The sequence below is a fragment of the Parasteatoda tepidariorum genome, chromosome 4 (assembly GCF_043381705.1).
Source record: "Parasteatoda tepidariorum isolate YZ-2023 chromosome 4, CAS_Ptep_4.0, whole genome shotgun sequence".
Lineage (NCBI taxonomy): Eukaryota > Metazoa > Arthropoda > Arachnida > Araneae > Theridiidae > Parasteatoda > Parasteatoda tepidariorum.
Window position 1 is genome coordinate 18669139 of NC_092207.1, and position 21698 is coordinate 18690836.

At 30.0% G+C, this 21698-nt stretch overlaps 2 protein-coding genes across 3 annotated transcripts in view; one reads left to right on the forward strand and one right to left on the reverse strand.

Annotated features, from left to right (window-relative positions):
• The window catches only part of LOC107444233 (cubilin), a 43655-nt gene extending 40388 nt beyond the window's left edge, over window positions 1-3267 (forward strand). For both annotated transcript variants that reach the window (XM_016058336.3, XM_016058329.3), the window contains exons 16-17: window positions 572-715; window positions 2048-3267. In XM_016058336.3, the coding sequence (XP_015913822.2) occupies window positions 572-715; window positions 2048-2187 (284 nt within the window). In that variant the 3' untranslated portion in view covers window positions 2188-3267. The remainder of the gene's footprint in view (window positions 1-571; window positions 716-2047) is intronic.
• Window positions 3268-4028: 761 nt separating this feature from the next.
• On the reverse strand, window positions 4029-19132 carry LOC107444224 (uncharacterized). Its single transcript, XM_043052834.2, has 5 exons — window positions 18868-19132; window positions 15885-16450; window positions 14024-14158; window positions 11277-11498; window positions 4029-7499 (listed from the first exon to the last, which is right to left on the reverse strand). Exons 1-5 carry the CDS (start codon window positions 19040-19042, stop codon window positions 7239-7241), a joined length of 1359 nt encoding a protein of 452 aa, XP_042908768.1. The 5' UTR covers window positions 19043-19132; the 3' UTR covers window positions 4029-7238.
• Between the last annotated feature and the right edge of the window lie 2566 nt (window positions 19133-21698).

Consider the following 21698-nt stretch of genomic DNA (forward strand, 5'->3'; position numbering starts at 1 on the left):
TAAACGTTTAACGCAACCTTGTTGGAAGTTGCATAAGAAGTATAACTTCAAAAAATTTATTTTAGAAAAAACATGCATCTCAAACATACAAAACCTCTTCTCATCTTTTGAAACTAATTTTTATAATATACAATTAATTTCAAATTTAAACAAAAAAAAAATCTTTATTTATTTGTTATAGCCTTATCCTTCATAATTGGTAAAATTGTTTTTACACATGATTTGAGATCATTTTTATAGATGCTAAATTTTATTCACAATCTTTTCATTACGCCAACAGAAATGACATTTGCACACCCAAAAAATGACATTCACTAAAATTAAAATTGGTTTCAAAAAAACGTGTACCTTCGATAACAATTTTGCAGTCAACGTAGGTAATCTCTAAGAATGACCAACCTCCATTAACGACCATTTTTAATGACGAACTGAGAGTGGTCGCTCCCGAGAGGTTTTACTGTATTTCCATTGCCTTCCTATTGAAGATACTGTCTTCATTCCTATTGGTGGGTAAAATAATTTTAAAAATTGCTTTTCTTCTTTGTGTATTATAATAGTTCAATTTTTATAGCTTGCAACTCATCCATGCTGTGTGAAAACAAAATCTGCATGCATCCTGACTGGGTATGTAATGGTCGCAATGATTGTGGAGATTATTCTGATGAAAAGAACTGTGATACTTCACCCCCACCTCCCGTCATACAGCAATTTGGATGTAAGTCTTAAATAAAAAATTGTATTTCTTTAAGTAACTAAATTTCTTTAGATATGCCAGCTTTGTTACTTTCTTTGTTATCATTTATTTATCTGATTTACAAAGTATCTGAAGGCATGGAGGTGGCCAAATATCTCAAATAAGAGGCCGGGATAGCCTTGTTAGTGGGCACTGGACCCATGTCTAAGAGTTCGTGGGTTCGATCCCGAAGACTCCCTGTGTAGTAAATGGTGACTGGTGCACGTTAAATCTGTCGAGTCACAAAGTCGTCCATCTTCCCATATATATATATATATATAAAATACCTCTGGGGGTACTGATCTAGGAGTTTCCTTGTCTTCTGGATTGGGTTCAAAATTACAAGACTACGGAGTTGAACATTAATCGTCGTAAACCCAAAATTTGGTCTGCTGCTCAACGACGGATATAAAAAATATATCAAATACACATTAAATCAAAATTGGAGGGAGAAAAATGCATGAAAAATAAATTTGTACAGATGTTTTTAAGAATACCATATGCAACCCCTACATGGCAGTACAAGGCAACTACTTTTATTACTTACGTATTGACACCAAACTCAACCTCCTGCTCCACCCACTGATACTGGGGTCATACCCTGTTTTTGGTATCAAGTTTGGGGTATGGGGCAATCATTGAATAATTTTAATGATATTTTAGTATTCTTTTTAGATATTTGATATTTATATTTAGAAATTTTTTTTTGAATTTTATGTCTTTGTTTAGCCATTAGATATCTAAAACATGATTTTTAACCATTAAATCTATATTTTTGGCACATATTCTATTACGTATCTATTTTATTTGCACTTTGTGATGTAAAGTGGTTTAATTATGATGAATCTTAAAAAACATATTACATACATAAATCAGTAAAGCTAGTTAATCCTTCAATTTACCAAGAAGGTGGCTTTGGGATTTTTAGGACTTAAGAGAAAAATAGGATAATTTGAAATTAAACATATACATATATATACTGTATGTAAATTACAAAAGGCAAACAACTTTTCTATGTTTGATGTTTTAAAGATTATTTTCACTGTATCATTTAACATGTTCTTTTTGAATTTAAGCAATATTTATTTTTTTTAAAATTTTTTTACTTCATCTTGAACAACCATATTCTCACATTTGCTGGAAATGCCACACCATAGCCAGTTTTTGATCCTTTGTGCTAATTCCTGGGTTTAATCAAAAAATTTATTTAGTAGCTGATTTTTTATTTGTTATGCTATCTAGAATCATGTGTATGAACTGTTGTCATTCCAATTGATTGTATGAATTTATCATGAGTAATTTTGTTTATTTCAGATTCTGAAACTACATTTTGGGTAACTCTCTTCTGTATGTTAGGTACGGGTATAGTTTTTGGTATCGTTGGTAAAGTTTTCTACGAGAAATACAAGAATGGACAATACCATCGTTTTAGTGATATTTCTGTTATTGAGTAATATCTGGATTGTTATATCAATTGAAAGCATTTTTTTTTTTTTTGTTGTTCAAAAATACTTTTATCAAAGTATCCAGCATTTGTTTTGAAGTAGAATTTCATGTTCTCAGCTGAATGTGGTTATTGAATTAAGTTTTGTGTTATGTATTTAACATTTTGCATTCAAACAAGACTGGTTAGTGGTATGTTATCTAATTGTTACAATGTAATTTATTTTATTACAATACCTTTTTAATAATTTGAAAGGTGTGATAATTATATCGTCCAAATGCTTTCTGGTAAGGAAATACAAAGTAAAGCACCATTTATATGTTTTTCATATTTCAGGATGGTTTAGATTCATTTTAATGACAAATCATGTGTGTTTATAGAGTAGTTTTATTGGAAGCAAAATTTATTCTCATTGTTTTGACTATTTCTCTTTAATAACTGAACTTCTAGGGAAAAATAGTACAAAAGCAGATGTTTCACCTAGAAGGCATTGTTTGAATTAGTAATTACTTTGCAAGACTAATGTTTCAAAATATTATTTTAAGTAAGAAAAAACATATAAATGGCTCTTTACTGTAATTTTTTTAAACATTCCCTAGAAATAATTATTAAATTTTTCTTAGAAGTTTATGTAATCATAGTTACAAATGGGAATGAATCTCTTCAAACTTTTAAACATCACTCTAAATTTTTAATTATTAACTGCATTTGTAACTTACTTATTACAATTTAAGTAGCTGATATTAACCTTTAAAATAATATTTTCCTTAATTTGTAATTACCACAGAATTTGTGTAATCCCCTGAATTATTGTTGATGGGTGAATCATTAAATTTAAATTTTCTTCTTTCAATTGTGGAGACTATGGTATTCCAATTTGTTAATTTTATATGATTACCTACTAATTATATTGTTAAAATCAGATGTAATTTTAAATACTGCAAATCTTTACGATTGCCAAATTTGTCAATCAAAATATTTCTCATGTTTTATATTAAATAAAAATTTCTAAGCAAAATTTTTCTGTGATGATCATTGTACACTATCTTATGCGATTATTTTGTAAAGAAAATAAAACTGAAGAAAATTAGTTGAGTTTCATTTATTTTTTCAACTTTTAATAACAAAGTAATATTGAAAGTATAAAACATCAATGTTTTATCATTCAGATTTAAGAAGAATTAAGTCTGCAGTACTTAGAATTTCAGAGAATTATTATTTTTTTGTCTGAATTATATTTTATTTTGCAATCACGCTTTTAAAAAAATAGTTAAGTATTATACCTTTGTTTTTTATGAAAAATATTTTTAGCTTCATCCAATATGTTTTAACAAACTATACGAACATTTTTACAAATTTAAACACAGTATTGAATTAATTGTCTAAAATTACTAAACATATACTTTTACTACTTTTATTTTTTGAGTAAAAAAACAGAAAAAGATGGGTTTTAAGAGAAACCTTTCCTAGTGATTTATTTAATTCGAGAAATTGAGAATTTTTAATGGAAATAAACAGACTCCAACTTCTGGAAACCTGCATTTTCAGTAGTGTTTCGGTATTTTTTTTATGTGTGTTATAATGACTGCACAGAAACTAATTTATTTTGATTCCCGAAAGGTTACCTATTGGTCAAATACCCTACCCTAATAGTCAATTTCTTTTTCCAAGTTATAACTTCTCTATTTTTGGGTTTTCATTTTGTTTTCGACATTTACAGAACTAAAATGATCCTGTGTCTGCTTATACATTATTTCTGCTCTTTTTCTTTTGCCTTAACCAGACAATTATTGGAATTTATAAAACGTTTAATAAAATACAAAAACAATACAATAAAACTAATACACACAATTAAAAAAGATCATTTATTCGTACAAGTATAATGTGAGTTTTAAAAAAAAATGCAATCAGGAATATCTGGTTCTATAAAAGTTTTTATTTTTTAAAGTTAAGATGCAATATCCACATTTAGAAAGGAAAAAATATTTTTTTGAGAATATTCATTGTATTTGAATTTTCCAACCCGAATGTAGCGAGACTTCCTCCTTTAATAAATTTTATTTCTTAATCGTAACCTTTTTTTTTTTACTTTCAAGTGTGACACAAATAATTCCAGACATTTTTAGTATGTCGTGAACTAAAAAATGTTGGAACATTTGTATGGGAAATGTTAGGTTGATTAATTGAATAAATTGATAAGATCTTATCAATCTAGTTATGTCATTTTTGTGTCAATTTTTTTAAAAGGTGTAAAAAATAATATAGTACTTTACAAATTGTGAAAGTATTTAATACTCGTAGTGATGAGGTTCAATTCTTTTTAAATAGAAATTTAAAAAATTTATCTTTAATATTAGCCAATTTGTTTCCTGTCAAGTCCTGGTATAAAAATTATCCAAAACTAGTCCTCACTTCAGTTATGAAATTCAAAAACTGTTACAATAAAGATAATTTTTTAAGTATATTAGCATGCAGGGAAATTTTTCTAAAACCATATAAAAAATTATAAATGAGTCTAAAATAGTTCAGATATTTTTTCAATAAAAAGAATATTGGAAAAGGACTAAAATGTCAACTAAGATGCATACATATATGCTTATAAAACATTCAAGTATTGATATGTTTTTTTTTTTAAGTATAATAATAAATAAAGAACTACTTTTTCATCAGTTATTTTAGCATAATGAAGCTATCTATTTTTTTTTAACATAACGTAGAATAACAATATGCTTATAATGCAACATTAAATAAAATAATGTGCATTGACAATACATGAGAATATATATCGACATCGTGTTTTGGAATAATTAGAATCATACTGCATATACACAATAAAAATGAGTTAGCACTGCTAAGAGAAAAAAATTCTATAAAGAAAATTAAAAAAACATGAAATTCAGACACTGTATTTCCATTTATGCAAGCATAATGTAACAAAAAAAAACATAACTTTTGATCTTAACTCATTCTATAATTTCATTAGTTAACGAATTTAAAACATCACAAAACATGGAATTGGTGATATTTTAAGCATTTTCTTAAGAGACAAAACTTTAAACTTGCTCATGTAAATAAATTTCTCCTACTGTTGCACAAACCAAACACCCCATATTTGAAGAACTATAAAAAAATTTCCCTCTGGCAATAAATTACTGTTGCATAATTTCTAAAGAGTAATAAATAATCATTTGTTTAAAAAATTGTGCTTAGTTTTGGTGTTAAAGCTAAAAAAAACTTCGAAGCATAAATCAGTGTTTCCCAAACTTATAACTTTCATGTACCCTTTTTAAATTTTCCGTAATTTCATAATTTTTACCATTAATAAAAAAATTGCACAAAATTTAAAAACTACAACTGGCTGTTGACACCACAAATTCTTAACTGTTAACTCTGCAAAAAATAGCCAATGGAAAAATACGTAATCGTAAATTTTCATGGCTAGCTATGTTTTTAAATAAAATTTTTGTTTGTTAGAAGTTATTTCGCATAAGAACGCATACCCCCGCTAAACTGTTCCCTTACCCCTAGCACTTAAAATTTGTAAGAAAATGTGTATTAGCTTGTATTTACAACATTCATGAAGAAGTTAATAACAGTATCTTAATTACATTTCTAATTCTGCCGTCTATAACCAGTTTCAAAAATATAGTTTTCTAGTAAGTTTTGATGCTAATTATTATTCCATAGTTTTCAGCAGAATAACCTAAATACATTTAAAAGGTGAATCTTATATTGTTTAGTTTCATTGTCAGTAAACCACTAGAAGAAAAAAAACACATATAATCTCAGAATGACTAGAAGTACAAATGGCAAAAGAGAAGTAGGCACTCCTAAATAATTAATATCAAGTGTGATTCTTGTTTATGCTTGTGACTTCAGGTTACATCTGGCAACTCAGAAACTTTTAAGTACTGTTGAATTAAGTTCATAAGAGTATGACTTGGAATTCTTGTGTAGTTAGATGTGCTTTCTGGGTAAATTCCAGAAAAACATACCTAGATCTAAATGACTAGAATCCTAAATGGCATTTAACCTGGAACCAGAGTTCCAATCCAACATGCTCGTAAATCAAACTGGCAGTAGATAACAGGTAGTAGTAATAATAAACACAGGCAAACAATTTGTCTGAATTTAGCACCTTCTTGTGAATAATTGGGATTAAGATTAACAGTGTGATTGACTGTTTGAGCAACAATTTAGCATTTTAAGAGTTGTGCAGCTCTGTAAATTAGGAACTGTTTGGAATAAATTTTACTTCAAAATGTATTTAAAATATTTTTGCATAATTAATTTATTAATAATGCAAAAAAATAATCTATTTTCCTACTTTTGGGCTTGATAAGACAATTTCAAGAAAAATATCAATCGACAAAGTTGGAGAAAAAAAAATTACTGATTTTATAGAATTTCCTGATTTTTATGGTATAAATTTTACTATTTACCAATTTTTCCATTATGCCTTGTTTTTAAACATAAAATAGATTACAGTATACTTATATGTGCCATTAGAATTGATATTAAAAGAAAATAAATTGCTGCAAGACAATTTTTTTTTTTGATAAAAAAGGAGGATTTCTATTAGTACCTCAAACATAAATTTATTCAGTTTCTCTTACTTTTCAGGTGTTTTATTTAATTTACCTGATTTTTCAAGATTGATAAAATTCCCCTACTTTTCCCTGTTCTGTAGCCACTGTAAACTAACTTACTAAATGTTTTTGGTTTGGAGAATAACTAGGATAAATTAGATCCTAGAGAGTAAATTTAAGACAATCATTTAGCAATTTCTGCAAAATTGCATCATCTGGAGAAGCTGGAATGTATTTGAGCAGCAATCACACTACTTGAATAGAGAGGAAAATATGGGGGAACTATATCTGTAATAAGGCCATCTCAAGGTATTAGCATTTTGTCAACAACCTGTTGACAACTTTTGTAATATTCTTCTGAAAAACATTACAAAGTTTGATTTTGCAGAGTGTAGGAACAACAGTTCTAAGATTTAAAAACACAAATAGACTACAGATAGTGTGTGCATGTAATTTCACTTAAAAATTCACTCTATGCAGCTCCCAAAAGAGCTGTGTGTAGACGTTTTGCGTGAAAACTTATATCTTCGTCTTTATCTGTTGTGAGTGCTGTTAGTTCAGCGAATTCTGTCCTGTCTTTAAAATTATAGAGAATTGATAGTAAAGTAGGCTTAGCTACACCCTCTACATACTGTAGAGAATATGTTGCTATATTTGCAAAGAAAGTCAACAATCTGAGCACTAATTCTCTGTCATAAGGCTTGGAAATCATCCCTAAAATGTCAGAAGGAACCTAAGAATTAAAAAAAAAAGATAGTCAAACATGTGCATAATATATAATTAATTTCAATCAGAATACAAACTTGATAATCAATTGCTAATATTAAAAAAGAAAATAATTAATAATTATTTTACTGTGAGCAAAGTAAACAGAATTAAAATGCTCTAAATTAAAAAGGAAGAGAGAAAAGAAACATTTTTAGATATTAACTAAAGGAAAAGTGCAACAAACAATGCAACATTTTTTAAAACTTAAAGAAATTGATTATAAGTCTAACTAGGCTTGTGAATCATAAGGTATACATGAAGGTTATAGCTTGTGTTTTCACCTTTCTACAAATATTTATTTTAAACTAGCCATACTATCTGGCACAAAACCTCAAAACACATACCGTATATTTACGAAAATAGGCCGAGAATTTTTAGGAAATTTTCGAAAGCTTAAGTAGGCTTACAATTGGATCCACTAATTTTGAAAAATTCCTTCTTTTATCAAGAATCAGCGATAATTAGTAAATATCACGAATTACAGTACAGAACCCGTTATCCGGAATTCTGAAAACCGGAACGAAATTCGATAAATTTTCCCGCCAATTTAAAAAAAAAAAAATTTCGCTCATAAAATTTTAGGATTTTTCTTTCTTTTTTGAAAGATGTTTACCTTACAATCATTTTGGAAATAATCATTAGTGTTTTACTTCATCGTTTTTTTCTTCTTTTTAAGATTATTACCAAATAATTTTTTTAGTTGGGTTTAACAATAAAAAAAACGGCTTTTTGTAGCGATACAGAAAACCGGAAAAATCAGTTATCCGGAATAGCGATGGTCCCGATCGTTCCGGATAATCGGTTCCCTACTGTACTTAGAAATATAAAAATTCATAGAATAATAGAGTGAAAAGCTTAAATATAGAGATTGAGAAAGAAACACATAAAAGGACAATTTGAGAGGAACAGTATAATTTTCAATCTTTTAATTAGGAATTCGGAAAGCCCACTTGTTTTTAGACACCACTACAAAATACATGCATTTTTAATTCCAAGTGTAGCATGCCTTTTTTTTCATGTTTGGCTTATATACAAGTTTTAAATTTTGGGCGAATTTCTAATTAAACAGCGCTTTTTGGGCTTATACACGGATGGGCTCATATTCGGAAATATACAGTATACCAATTTTGGTTATTAAATATCTTCATGTTACTTTAAGCATTATCCGAACTTTAAACAGTAGGCTTTTCTACATAAAAAAAATTATTCGCTACAGGTTATTCAATGGGAAAGTAGTGCCTTACAAGGATATTTTTTTGGAATTTTTTTACACACAAGGCAGTTAAGTTATGAGATTGGAACCATAAAATTTAAAGGAGATGTAACTAGACATGTCATGCATGTTTAATGTGATTATGAACTCAGTAGAGTCATGTAGTTATCTTTCTGGTGAAATCAGTTTTTGTAGTTGTGTTCTAAAAGTGAGTGACTTTGGACTATCAGATTTTGATTCTAATTTCAGCACAGCGCAACAAAAACATTTGCAAAATTCCTGCAAGCTGTTCCCTGGGCCCCTCCTTTTTAAATGTGTATATCAAAACTGTATAATATATATATATATATATATATATAATACAATTTAAGATACAAATGCAATAATAATGAAAATTGAAGAGAAAAAGAATAATGTAAANTATATACAGGGTGTCTATAAAAGAACTCCGGGGTTTTAAAAATTCATATCTCACTAACTATAAAAGATAGCAAAATTTAGTCGATTTCTCTGAAAAGAGTAGCTCAAAAAGTTTTACTCATACCAATTGGGAATGTTTGTATCAACTGTTGGCGGCGCTGCAGGGCGTTGACCTTGAAATGACGTCGCGAAATTTGAAATGATGGCGACTCCGCAACAAAAGGCTCAATGTGTTATTTGGCTCATAGAAACGAAGTCTTTAGTTTCCATACAAAGAAACTTTCTACGTAACTATGGTGTTAACCCGCCTTCTGACAAAACCATTCGTCAATGGTTCAGTGCATTTAAGGAAGTGTTTTGAAGCAAAAGTCGCCGGGTAGGCCAAGTGTGTCTCAAGAGAAAGCGGACAGAATCCGAGCTTCATGCCTTCGAAGCCCTAAGAAATCGTTGACAAGACGCAGCCTGGAGTTGGGGTTACCAAGATCAACTGTCGGTAAGGTACTTCATAAAAGACTACGTTTAACTGCTTAAAAGATTCAACTTGTACACCACATCAAACCAGCAGACAAGGTTAAGAGATACGACTTTGCTGTTACAATGCTAGATAAAATTGATGACAATAATGGTTTTTTAAAAAGTGTAATTTTTAGTGACGAAGCTTCTTTTCATGTGAATGGTCACGTAAACCGGCATAATTGCAGAATTTGGGGCTCTGAGCCGCCCTATGAGTTCGTCGAGTACGAACGCGACACGCCCAAAGTAAATGTTTGGTGTGCGCTTATGCATGACAGAATCATAGGTCCGTTTATTTTTATTAAAAGAAATATCAATGGTGATGTCTACTGTGATATGTTGGAGGAGTATCTTTTTCCTCAGTTAGATGACATTGAGGCGGAGAAGGGTTTAGTTTACTTTCAACAAGATGGGGCCCCCGCCACACTTCAGTTTACGTGTGCGTGAGGCATTGGACGCTCGGCAACAGGTGGATCGGAAGGGAGGGACCTATTCCATGGCCTCCAAGGATCTGACTCCGTTGGATTTTTTCTTCTGGGGGCGTATCAAGAATCTTGTGTATGCAGAGAAAATTCGTGATGTTCAACATCTCAGGGAACAATGGTGTGGCAACCGTCCCCCCAGAAATGCTCGCCAGGACATGGGAAGAGGAAGAATACCGTTTAGACGTCTGCCGTGCCACTAACGGGGCTCATATAGAACTTTACTAAGTGTTAAAAAAAAACTTTAAAATGTAAGCTTTTCAGTCATGTATAAAACATGTATGTATGTTTTTTATTTCATTAAAATATTTTGCCTCAAAACCCCGGAGTTCTTTTATAGACACCCTGTATAATACAATTTAAGATACAAATACAATAATAATGAAAATTGAAGAGAAAAAGAATAATGTATAAAATTCCAATTTGCAACAGTGCTAAGCTGCTGCTAATGCCACAACTGGAAAAATATTTTAAGAGGAAATAAAATGTTATTACATTATAAGAGAACTAAAAGGATCAACACAGCAGGAGAAAACCATTGATGTTAAAAAACATACTTAATGACATACTAAAATAATATCACCTTGTGAAAAGCACTACAGGAAATAGCAACCTAACTATCAGAAAGGAAAAATATTTTTAAAAAAATTAAAGTGGATTCACTGACATACATGACAGATTCGTCAGAGGAGGATTACCATGCAGCCAGTCCAGGATCAGTTTCAGCGGTAAGTGGTAAATTACTGCAAACAACCATATCCCCCGACTGCTTCAAGAAAAATAAATGGAACCAACAGCAAAGTCAGGCGAAGACTATATATCCAGACCAAATCTTGAAAATCGAAGTGTATGTGCCTAAAATCACCAGATGGGAGACAGAATTTTTTGGATGAATTTAAAAAGTTACAAACAATTATGTGGAAAAAGATTAAGAAAAATATGATAGAATAACTTTTTATAATAAAAAATATAATTATTTAAGGTGATATTTAGTATATTTTTTCATGTTAACGGTTTTCTTTTTCATGCTGTATTGATCCTTTTAGTTCTTTCATGTGTTAATGACTAAATTTATTTCATCTTGATATATTTTTTTCTCTCAAATATATATATATATNATGGTCTTATTGCAAGACAAATTAACGAGAAGTCGTATAGCTTGTAGTTGCACAACATTAGTTCCGGTTGTGACCATATGTGTGATGTGGTTGACATTCTTTATTATCATTTTATGAGAAGAAGGATCGAGGGCTAAGTTTGCAAGAGCGGTCAATGACAGAGACTTTAGAAGTTCTCTTCCATTAACAGCATTATTCAACAAGATGGGAATGTGAGACTGTAAAACAAGACAATGAACTGTTAGTAAAAACAATAAATTTCATTATAACAGGGTGCATAGCTAAATTTTGCAACAAAAAATAAGCACTTTTTAAACACTCAAAAAATATTTTTAAGCACTTTAAAAAATATATCATAATTAGCATATGTGCACTAATATAAAGTTCTTTCTATAGTTGAAAAATCTTCATCTATGCATTAACAAAATGCAAAATAATTTTCAAAGACTTTACATGATCATGATAAAATAACTAGTTTCTGACAAAGAACTCTTTTCTTGATTGCCATCATAAAAACAATTTATACACAATTTTAAATATATTCAATGTTGAATGGCTCATTCTATTTTTTTTAAACAATAATTACTTAATTTAATTATGTAAAAAATAATGAATTAAAAATTATAATAAATTTAACTATTTTACTATTATTTAAAAAGGTTATCGAGTGTATTTTTTTATTTGAATTTTGTTTTTATTTCAATTGTTTTGAAATCAAATCTTTAACTAACGAATTTAAGCTTTTTTGAATGACAAATCTACTAATCGAATAACATAAGATTTTTTGCTGCTTTTAAAATTGGTAAAGTTCCTCACTTCATACTTTTTTTTAAAATCTTGCTTCTTTTATTGAGTTTTCTTTTATTGAGTTTGAGTTAAAACAAATTAAAAACACTAAAAAATTTAAAAGTAATACAACAATGAAAAGTTATCAGTAAAAAAGTACAATAAAAGTTTAAAAAATTTTTATGGAAGGTCTTTCAGATAAAAAATTTTAATAATTTCTTTATTAAATTAAATGAATGAAAGAGAGATGGAAATTTTGAGGTATGAAGCTTTGTGATTCTTGACTACTCTGGGAGCCCACATGAAAATAGATAATCAGTTAATGATACCGAAATCAAGTTCAAGGATAATGGAACTGATCTACAAATAGGAAAGCACGAGAAGACCCTAAGCTTGCCAGTAACGAAGACAATGGTGCTTCACCAATGAAATTAACAAAAGAAAAGCGAGAAAAATTTGGCAATGTTTAGTTGGTCCCCATGATCAACAAAAATTCAAAAGATTCTTTTGTTTGATTTCAGAGGGCAGGAAATGAAGCCCGAAATTGAGAAAATACAGCAGAGTTATACACGAGAGTGCAATAATCCGCCTCACCGAATTTAGCACGCAGCACATGCGGACCCGCATGTATTTCATCAAACATGTAAAATGATTGGCGCTTTCATACACTATGGGCTGACGGTATGCTGAAATGGATTGTAGTTGAATGAATTGTGAAACCACACTTTTTTCATAATTTGTAGCGAAAATCGACATGGTAAAGAAAAAATATATCATTTTAAAAAAGGGAAAAGTAAGCACTTTTTAAAAACAACCAAAGAAAAAAGTACCTTGAAGGGCTTCTTAAAAATGAAAATAAGCACCTTTAAGCATTTTTTAAAATGATATGCACTCTGTATAAACAAAGCATAAAAAGAATTTAAAAAACTAAATAAACAACTCCATTAAATGCGTTTTTATTTTTTTTAAAGTGCCCTGAGAAGTGGTAAATTTTTATGAGAGCCAATACACGGTTAAATCTAAACTGAAATAGTAGCCCTTAATATTACCATTATCATTTTACATAGTTTGTGTAAGTCTGTATACATATTAAAAAATAAAAAATTTAAGTTGGATAATACATCAATTAAAACTAGAAACAATAATATCAGATATGAAGAGTTATAAATTTTATTAAGTAGCATTTCAAAGGTTTTAATAACATGTTTTAATATTATTGCATTCTTTACATGCAAGAAGAAAAAAAAAGAGATGAAAAGTAGATCATTTGTATAGTAGTACATTGTTGGTCAAGAGGAGGAAAATAAGGCTCTGCAAATTTTTGACCAACAGCATGATAATGTGGTCATCATTACCCATCAACAAACTTTCTTTCCTGAAAAAATGACACTCATCAATCAGAAACTGGATGGTTTCACGCAACTACTAAGGATCAAAACCTAGTTCTTTACAATGAATGGTTTAGTGTAAAAGAAGCATAAGAATAAGAAATATTCACCATTAAAGAATGTTCTTTTTCAAAAAAAAATTTTTACATTCTGTTTCTTAACATAAATTTTCACACAAACAACACTGATGAAGGATCTTGATTACAGAATGGAAACCATAGCACGTCTGTTTACTCGTCATTATTTGCAATCTTTTCACATTGTTTAGCTTTGTTCAGATATATAGCAAAAAATTAACCCTTTTTAGACATTTGTTTGCAGTTTTATGCATGCATATAATAAAAATAAACTATTGGTCAATTACTAATATACTGTATATGAAAACCATTTGGCAATCCTATAATCTGTGCTTGCAAATAGAGCTGCATACTTGACAGAACTGTATACTTTGACAGTATGAATGAATATTTGATATAAACTAATTTAATAACTACTACAAATTAAAAACTTGACAATGAAATTGAAATTTAAAAACAATGCTAAAAGAAATAATGCAGCAGTTGTATTACCTGAAAATAGCGATGACTCCTATCAATAACTGAAATGTTAGAAATTGCTTGAGTGACACCAATTTTGACAGCTTCTGATTGACTAAGTAGAAGATCCTTCAACATTTTGGGACATTCTGAATCACATAATAATTCCTAAAAAAATAATAATTAAATAAATTTGCAGATAACTGATTATCAAAATATAACAATTACTACTTGGATCAATATATGAATAGGGCCTGCATAGAATTTCTATATCTCAATGCAATTTAGAAGGTTATGAAATACAGGTCTGCCATTGCCTGTGAGTCAAAATTTACTTGAAACTAAATAAATATTTCCTCATTTATCTCACTCAATGGAATCTGAAAATTATAGATACTGTAGTGAACCAATTATCCGAAATGATCGGGATCATCGCGATTCCAGATAACTGATTTTTCCGGTTTTCTGAATCGCTACAAAACGCCGTTTTTTTAATGTTTAAAAACCAAACTAAAAACTTTTTTTGAAATAGTTTTAGAAATAATAAAAAATGATAAATAATAATCCACTTAAGTTTAAATAAGGAAAGAAATTAGGAAATAAAAATTATATACAGGCTTATATATGTTATTAATGTTATTATTAACATTAATAACATGTATAAGCTATTTGTGCTTATGTGAGATTCGTCTACAAACGGCTTTTGATCCATCCTCTAAATCAGTTCTTTCGTCAACTCGATACGCCACACGCTCTAAATAACAAAATGGGCTCAAAATCTTGCAGGGAAAAAAAATTTTTTTTAATGGAAGAAAATTAATTTCCAGTTCCGAATTTCATTCCGGTTATCTGGTTTTCTGATTTCCGGATAAGAGTTTCTGCACTGCACTTATTCTTTTTCCTTTCTATAAAAAATTTATCTTAATTATTTAAAGTACGTATTATATTCAAAACTAGCGTTAAATATCCAGATATTTTGGAAAAGACAGAAAATATGCTTTCCATTAAAAACTTTCTATAAAATTTTTTAAATATGTTATTAAGTTTTTAATTTTAAACACTTTCAAGAGTTTGAAAGAAAGAAAACCAAAATTTATAAATCTTGAAAAGAAAAAAAATTATATTTATATCTTATATAGCATTTCGAACTTAAATCTACCTATCTAATTTAACGAAATCTTAAAGTATCAAAAAATTTTGATTTAAGTATAAAAAAAATAATTTTATGTTTCTTCAATTCTAACCAGTAAATTCTAATCCATAAATCATCATTCTATTTATAAAATCACTAATTCTGTTTCCATAGTAATTATAATTATTAAACAATATGTATAAAAACGTGAAATGAATAATTTAATTGATAGGTACCTATTTCACAAGTTTCTGTTAAAGCTAAATAACAAAATAAGTTTGATTATAGTTAATCATTAAGATTAACTATATCAATATGAAAACTGCTTTGAATTAAATTAATAAATATGTCAGTCTATTAATTGCAAAAAAAAAAAAAGGTATGTAGGTAAAAGAACAAAAACTAAAATAAGCTATACTCTGCCATTGCACACTTGCATAACATGCTAAAAAAAGGAAAGACATTGAAAAAAAGGAAAAATTATCACTTGGATAACAGTATTTGGTAAAAGGTATTTCCCCCTAAGGGATTAAGACTAACAAAAACAGGATTACTTACAAAGAATGTGCAAAGAAATGCAGTGCATAGTCTGAAGTTATTAAATAAGAAAAATCAAAAAATTTCAACTATTCATAGCATTCCAAACCTTTTACTTATTTTTCATAGATGAAATTAATGACCATAGAAATTACAAAAAAAAAAATCTGTAGTCATCTAATAATTGCCATCCATACTCTTTAAATCTGATTCATTTACACATACCTGATTAGTCGTAAAAGCTGCACAGTTTGAAATTGTATATAACGTCTTAAGTAGAACATCTTCATTAACAGAATGTAGAAGTTGCACTAAATTTCTCACTTCAAAGGCAGTCATTTTAGAAGGTGCTTTTTGTAAATTATTTAGAGATTTCAAATTGATTATATCATCCTGGAATGGCAGAACTGGTTGAGACAGTCTGTCTGAAAGTTGCAACCTTGAAAGTTTGGCGTGAAGCTCCATGTTGAGGGCCGTTTGTGAATTCGCTAACTTATTTTTAAATTTTGAGTCAAATGAAGCGCTGGGCTTCATGCAGATGTTTTCCGCAGATACGCTTAAATATCTTGCACAACCTAGCGGAGAGCTCCACGGACTACCATGGAAGCTGTGAGGTTTTATCTCAGGAGATATGGGAACGCTCCTCTTACGAAGGCGTTCTGACATGTTTAAATCATTGATTCTCTCTCTCACGCTTCTGGGTGATACACATCTGTCGTCAAGTTCAAGTTTGTTTTTATCTGAGCCTTCAGTCTGTGTTGACTTACTAGCAAAGAGCTTCAGAAAATTGGCTGAAAAGTAAAAGAGAAAAACATTTTGATAAGAAAGCTTTAGTTTTAAAAAAGGTTTGAAAATTAATTAAAATTTCAGCAGAGATTTTTAAGTGCGTCACAAAGGATGCGCAAGAAAAGGTAACATAATTTGTAGAAATAATCACAGAAAAAATATTTTTACAGTTAAAAGAGCATATATTGTACTATTTATGCTTTACTTTAATAGTACAACATGCAACATTTATGCTAGAAAAAAATAGCTTAAAAGTAAAACATTTTAATAAGAATTTGTAATAAGCTATAATGTTCAAAAATTTATTAAAATTTCAACAAAGGTTTTTACGTTTGTCACACAGGATGGCAGAAGAAAATAAAAAATAATTTTACGAAACACAGAAAATGCCATGCATGTAGTGTACTATTTATGTTTTACATAATAAATTGACTATCTCTTTTGTTTACTTGAAAATGAGCTCACAGAATTAAATTATTTGTGTGTTCACATCTTAAGGAAGACAATAAAAGTTTTAAAAACCATGTTTTTCAAGTAGACTAAAAAGAGGAAATTAATTATATTTTGTCAGATTTAAAATAAAAAATACACAGTGCATCATTTTTGAAGAAAATAGAAGTATGGATGGTGATAAAAGTTTATAACGAAAGTGATGCATCCAATGTTTTTTCTTTCATTCTTGTTAATATTATGTTTACCTTCAGAGGATTTTTATATTGGTATCTTTGCTAAAATAATCACTGAGTTTTGGCACCTTCCAGGCAATAAAATGCAAGATACTAAAAAAGTTTATCTTATATATACATACATACANTATATTTATATTTATATATATATAAAGCTTCAACTAAACTTTTCAGGATATTCATTTTCCGTAAATCTTCTTTTTAACTTATTATTCAAAACGAAACTTTCTTTCTCACACTTTAATATTCACAACCTATCTATTTTTAGTTCAAGTATGCATTAATTAACATTTTAACGATTATACCTCTAACTAACACATGAGAAAGGCTGTTTCCCTGGACCTATTTAACAAACCAATTATAATTACTAAAATTTCCCTTATTCCCTATAAAACGAAACATTTAACAGATTTACTTTCTAACATTCTCCCTAACATTTAATGAGGAGCACAACGATTTTGTGTTACTTGAATGATTGTTCTCTCTCTAATAATTATTAAATAAATTTTGTGCTCTCTTTCCCTGCCTAAGACCTGTTTTTATCCTTCACCTCTGCAACGACATTATATACATATATATACTCAATTTTAAAAATTTAACCTTGATGAATGCAGTTTGCATGAATAGTGAATCGGAACCAATACTGAAGTATCCTCTTACCCTTAATATCATTTTTCATAATGAATACACTGCGATATTTCCGTATCGTGATTTGTCATGCCAACTGTATTTGCCAAGGCCCCAAATTGATTAAAATAGGGGGGGGGATTCAAAAAAACATGTAAATATCTGCCAGGGGTGTCTACAAGTTACATCCTTCGAGTTGGCCCTTTCCTGCGATGTTATTTTTAGCTTCTCATTCACATGGGCCGATGCCCGGAAGTTGCCAAGACTTGACGATTATTCTGCCACTGTTCCCGGTACAAAAATCTTTATTCGAATACGCTTATAAATCCAAATACACTTTTCAAAATGTATTATCTACTCTTAAATTAAAAAATTGGGAACATATATATTATTAATCTATTTTTCTTAATAAAAATTGCTATTCTTATTAAAATATATACATTAACTATGTTTAAGAAGTGTATTTGCAATGTCTAACCATAAATAGGTTTGTAGTAAGCAATCAAAAGCACAATTTCCTCTCAGAGTGCTGTAAAAACCACTAAATTATTATTGATTGCATAATAAATTCTGGCATCATGAACAATTGTTATTGTCAAAATAGGTAACAGATCCTTAAGTGAGAGATAAAGTTTTGAAGGTGGTGGAAGCATGTTGAATTTGAAGAAGAGCCTCAGAGCTCAAATAAATCTTATTAGGCTAAATTAAGCCTTACCTATTGAAATGCAGTGCTATAAGCGAAAGCAGAGAGCACACAGCACTTTACTATACTCAATACTCCTTTAGTGATAGGTACCTGACACAAGTAAGGCCGAATAGTAGGTTTTTACGTCACCCGAAGCGAACTATTCGAACAATTAAAGGGGAGATTTCCGTATCGTGATCTGTGACAGAATAATCGCCAAGTCTTGGAAACTTCCAGGCAGTGGTCCGCGCGAAAATAAAAAAACATCACAGAAAGTGACCAACTCGAAAGGTATAACTCGTAGCCACCCGCGAGCAAGCATCTACATTTATTTTAAAAAAATTTACAAGTTTAAAATCGATTTGAAGGGGGTCATAAAATGCGTCCCTCCTCAATTGCAAGGACGAAAACTAAAAACACTTACTTTGACAAAAACGATTTGTATTTTCTTTCTTCTTAGGTTTTCGATAACACTTTGAAACCATACTGTATCCAGCATATGCGAATCCCGCGCATAAAACTGAGCAAAATGCAATCCTTTGAACAAATCTTGAATCATCGCCGGTAGCCATGTGAGAAACTGTACAATATAAAAGCATTTAATAATCTATGTAATAAATTCGTATAGTTAACGAAAAATAAAAAACATAACAGCAAGTATTGCACAAATAAAAATAATATGGTTAAAAACAAACTTTTTTGAACAAGAAATAAATTGAAATCTCTGAATGTCACTCGCAATGCCGAATTTTTTTTGCATCAGAAATATAAACAAAAATAATGAATTCCAGTACATCCATCAATTTATCAATCCCCTGGTACCGCTGAGAACAAAATCCGAAGCTACAAACCACTCACTCCAAAATAGTTGCGAAAACACTTCACTCGTGGCGCTAGTAGCTGATGTAGTCCTACAAGAATTATTTGTATCTACAAAAATTATTTGTATTTTAGCACAAAGGTCGCCCACTTGCATATTTATGTATTAATGTAGTCCCAGTTTTCGAGGAATTTTCCTATTCTGAACATGTCAATCAAAGACTTGCACATCCTTAGTTTCTTCATTTAAATAGTAAGAGTAAATAACAATCGAGCTAATTATTTTAAGATGTATTCTATAAACAGTATGTATTTTCTCAAAACACACCAAAAAGATTTTTTTTCAGACAATGAAAGAAATTTGAAATTAATTAAATTCAAGTCTGCAAACCTCGATGTCGGTGGTTCAGTCCCCAGCAGTGACACGGAAGCATATATTACGCACTTTATCTTTTAAAACATTATAAACTTGTAAATCAACTACTAACCACTTATTTTACATTTATCTTGTTTTTTTATTTCAGATTAATTAAATGATATATTTTGGTATTTATTTTTAAGTGAAAGTTTGATTTTAAAAAAAATAAACATTTTCGAATTAAAATTTTTTACACATTACTATTAAAATTAAATATACATAATACACATAAATACACTACACATAAATTTTTGTCCCGCAGTGGACTGATCGTTAAGACACGGTTCTCAGCAGATCACCGAAGTCAAGCATCACTGGCTACGGTCAGTGTGCGGGTGGGTGACCACTTGGACCATTCTGCGTAGGGACCGAGGGTGTGCGGTATTGGTCCTCGTTATCTACCTTACAGTGCTCGACTTCGCGCACAGGTCGTCGGGCTACCGAAGCGGGGGTGCCATCCCTTCCGCAGAGGATCAAAATTGTGATGGCATGTCTTCGGATCATCCTCCGGGATGTTTCCCAGACCGTCGCCAATAGCCCATTGTGCAGTTCTAGTGCGACGTAAATTGACAACAACAACATAAATTTTTACATATTACAATTTAGTTCTTATGACACATTTTAACTAAGCATAAGCTACTGCAACTTTTAATTTAATAAAATGAAAAAAGAAATCTATTCTAGTTTTCTTTTCGTTATAAAAAATTTAGTTAAATTTTTTGATTAAAAATGTTTTTTTTAGCGAAAATCTGTCCAAATTAATTAAAGTAAAATATCAATTTCTAAACTTGTAATTACTAGAAATTTTAACTATTTTCAAGTTCCAAGGTTGTAATTATTAAAATTGAAATTGTATTTAGCTCCTTATATTTAAAATTATTTAAATTTTTGGAGCAAATTTCGTTAATATTTATATCAAATTTAAAATAATTTTTGCTTATAAATACGCAATGAAGCAAATCTTTATTTTTGCATCGCTTTAGCATAGATTTGTTAAACTTAACAATAAAGTCAATATTTAAAACTCTAAAATATTTTACAATTATGTGAAATATTAATAATTCTTTTTGCCATAACAACTGCTGCTTAAGCGACGTGCCTTATTTTTCATACACTATTACGCCATTTTCTCCGCCTCTACGTAAACTTCAGTAGAGTATATATATATGGTGTAACTAAAACTACGATTATGAAACATTAGTTCACTAGTATATAAGACATGCTAACTCGATTCAATTTTGGGATACCTTTTTATTGATGAAGGTTGGCATAGTCGAAAGCTCATTCGCCACATTTGGGGCCTGCGGCCTTGATATGAGCTCGCATGCATCGTAAGTAAAGCTCGCATATGCCATAAGTAACACTTTGATGGATGGTCCACATTGAGCAGTTGACGACTCGCTATTTGTGACTATTTCATCGTCCTCCTAGCTCTGTTGCTTCTCAGTCTCATTTACACACAATGGGATCCCACAATCACTCGACTGCTAGTAGCAACACAGGAGGGATCGCACACACAACAGTGAACTTAATACAGCTCTCACTACAAGCACTCAAAATTTGGTGAACTTAATACAGCTCTCGTGACAAACTCTCAAAACTCGTCGATCTTAATACAGCTCTCACCACAAGCACTCAAATTCCGGTGAACTTAATACAGCTCTCCCAGTCTTTCGCAAAATTCACGTTGACACAACTAGTGGTGCCCGTTCATCGAATTCTATCGCTGACAAAATTCTCGTGGGTGAGTAATGTAGCATAACTGCCATTACGGTTATTAAACACCAATTCTCTAGTATATAAGGCATGCTGACTCAATTCAATCTTGGGGTACCTTGCCGAGGGTTTGCATAGTCAAAAGCTCATTCCACACATTTTTTCATACAGTATTTTTTGATTAAAAAAATTATAGTTATAAAGAAATTTTTTTCAAGCTGATCCTCTGCCGAATGAAAATTATTTTTTTAATTTTCATTTATTTTTGTCTTCTTACTTTTGTGTCAGGCTTAGTTTGTAGT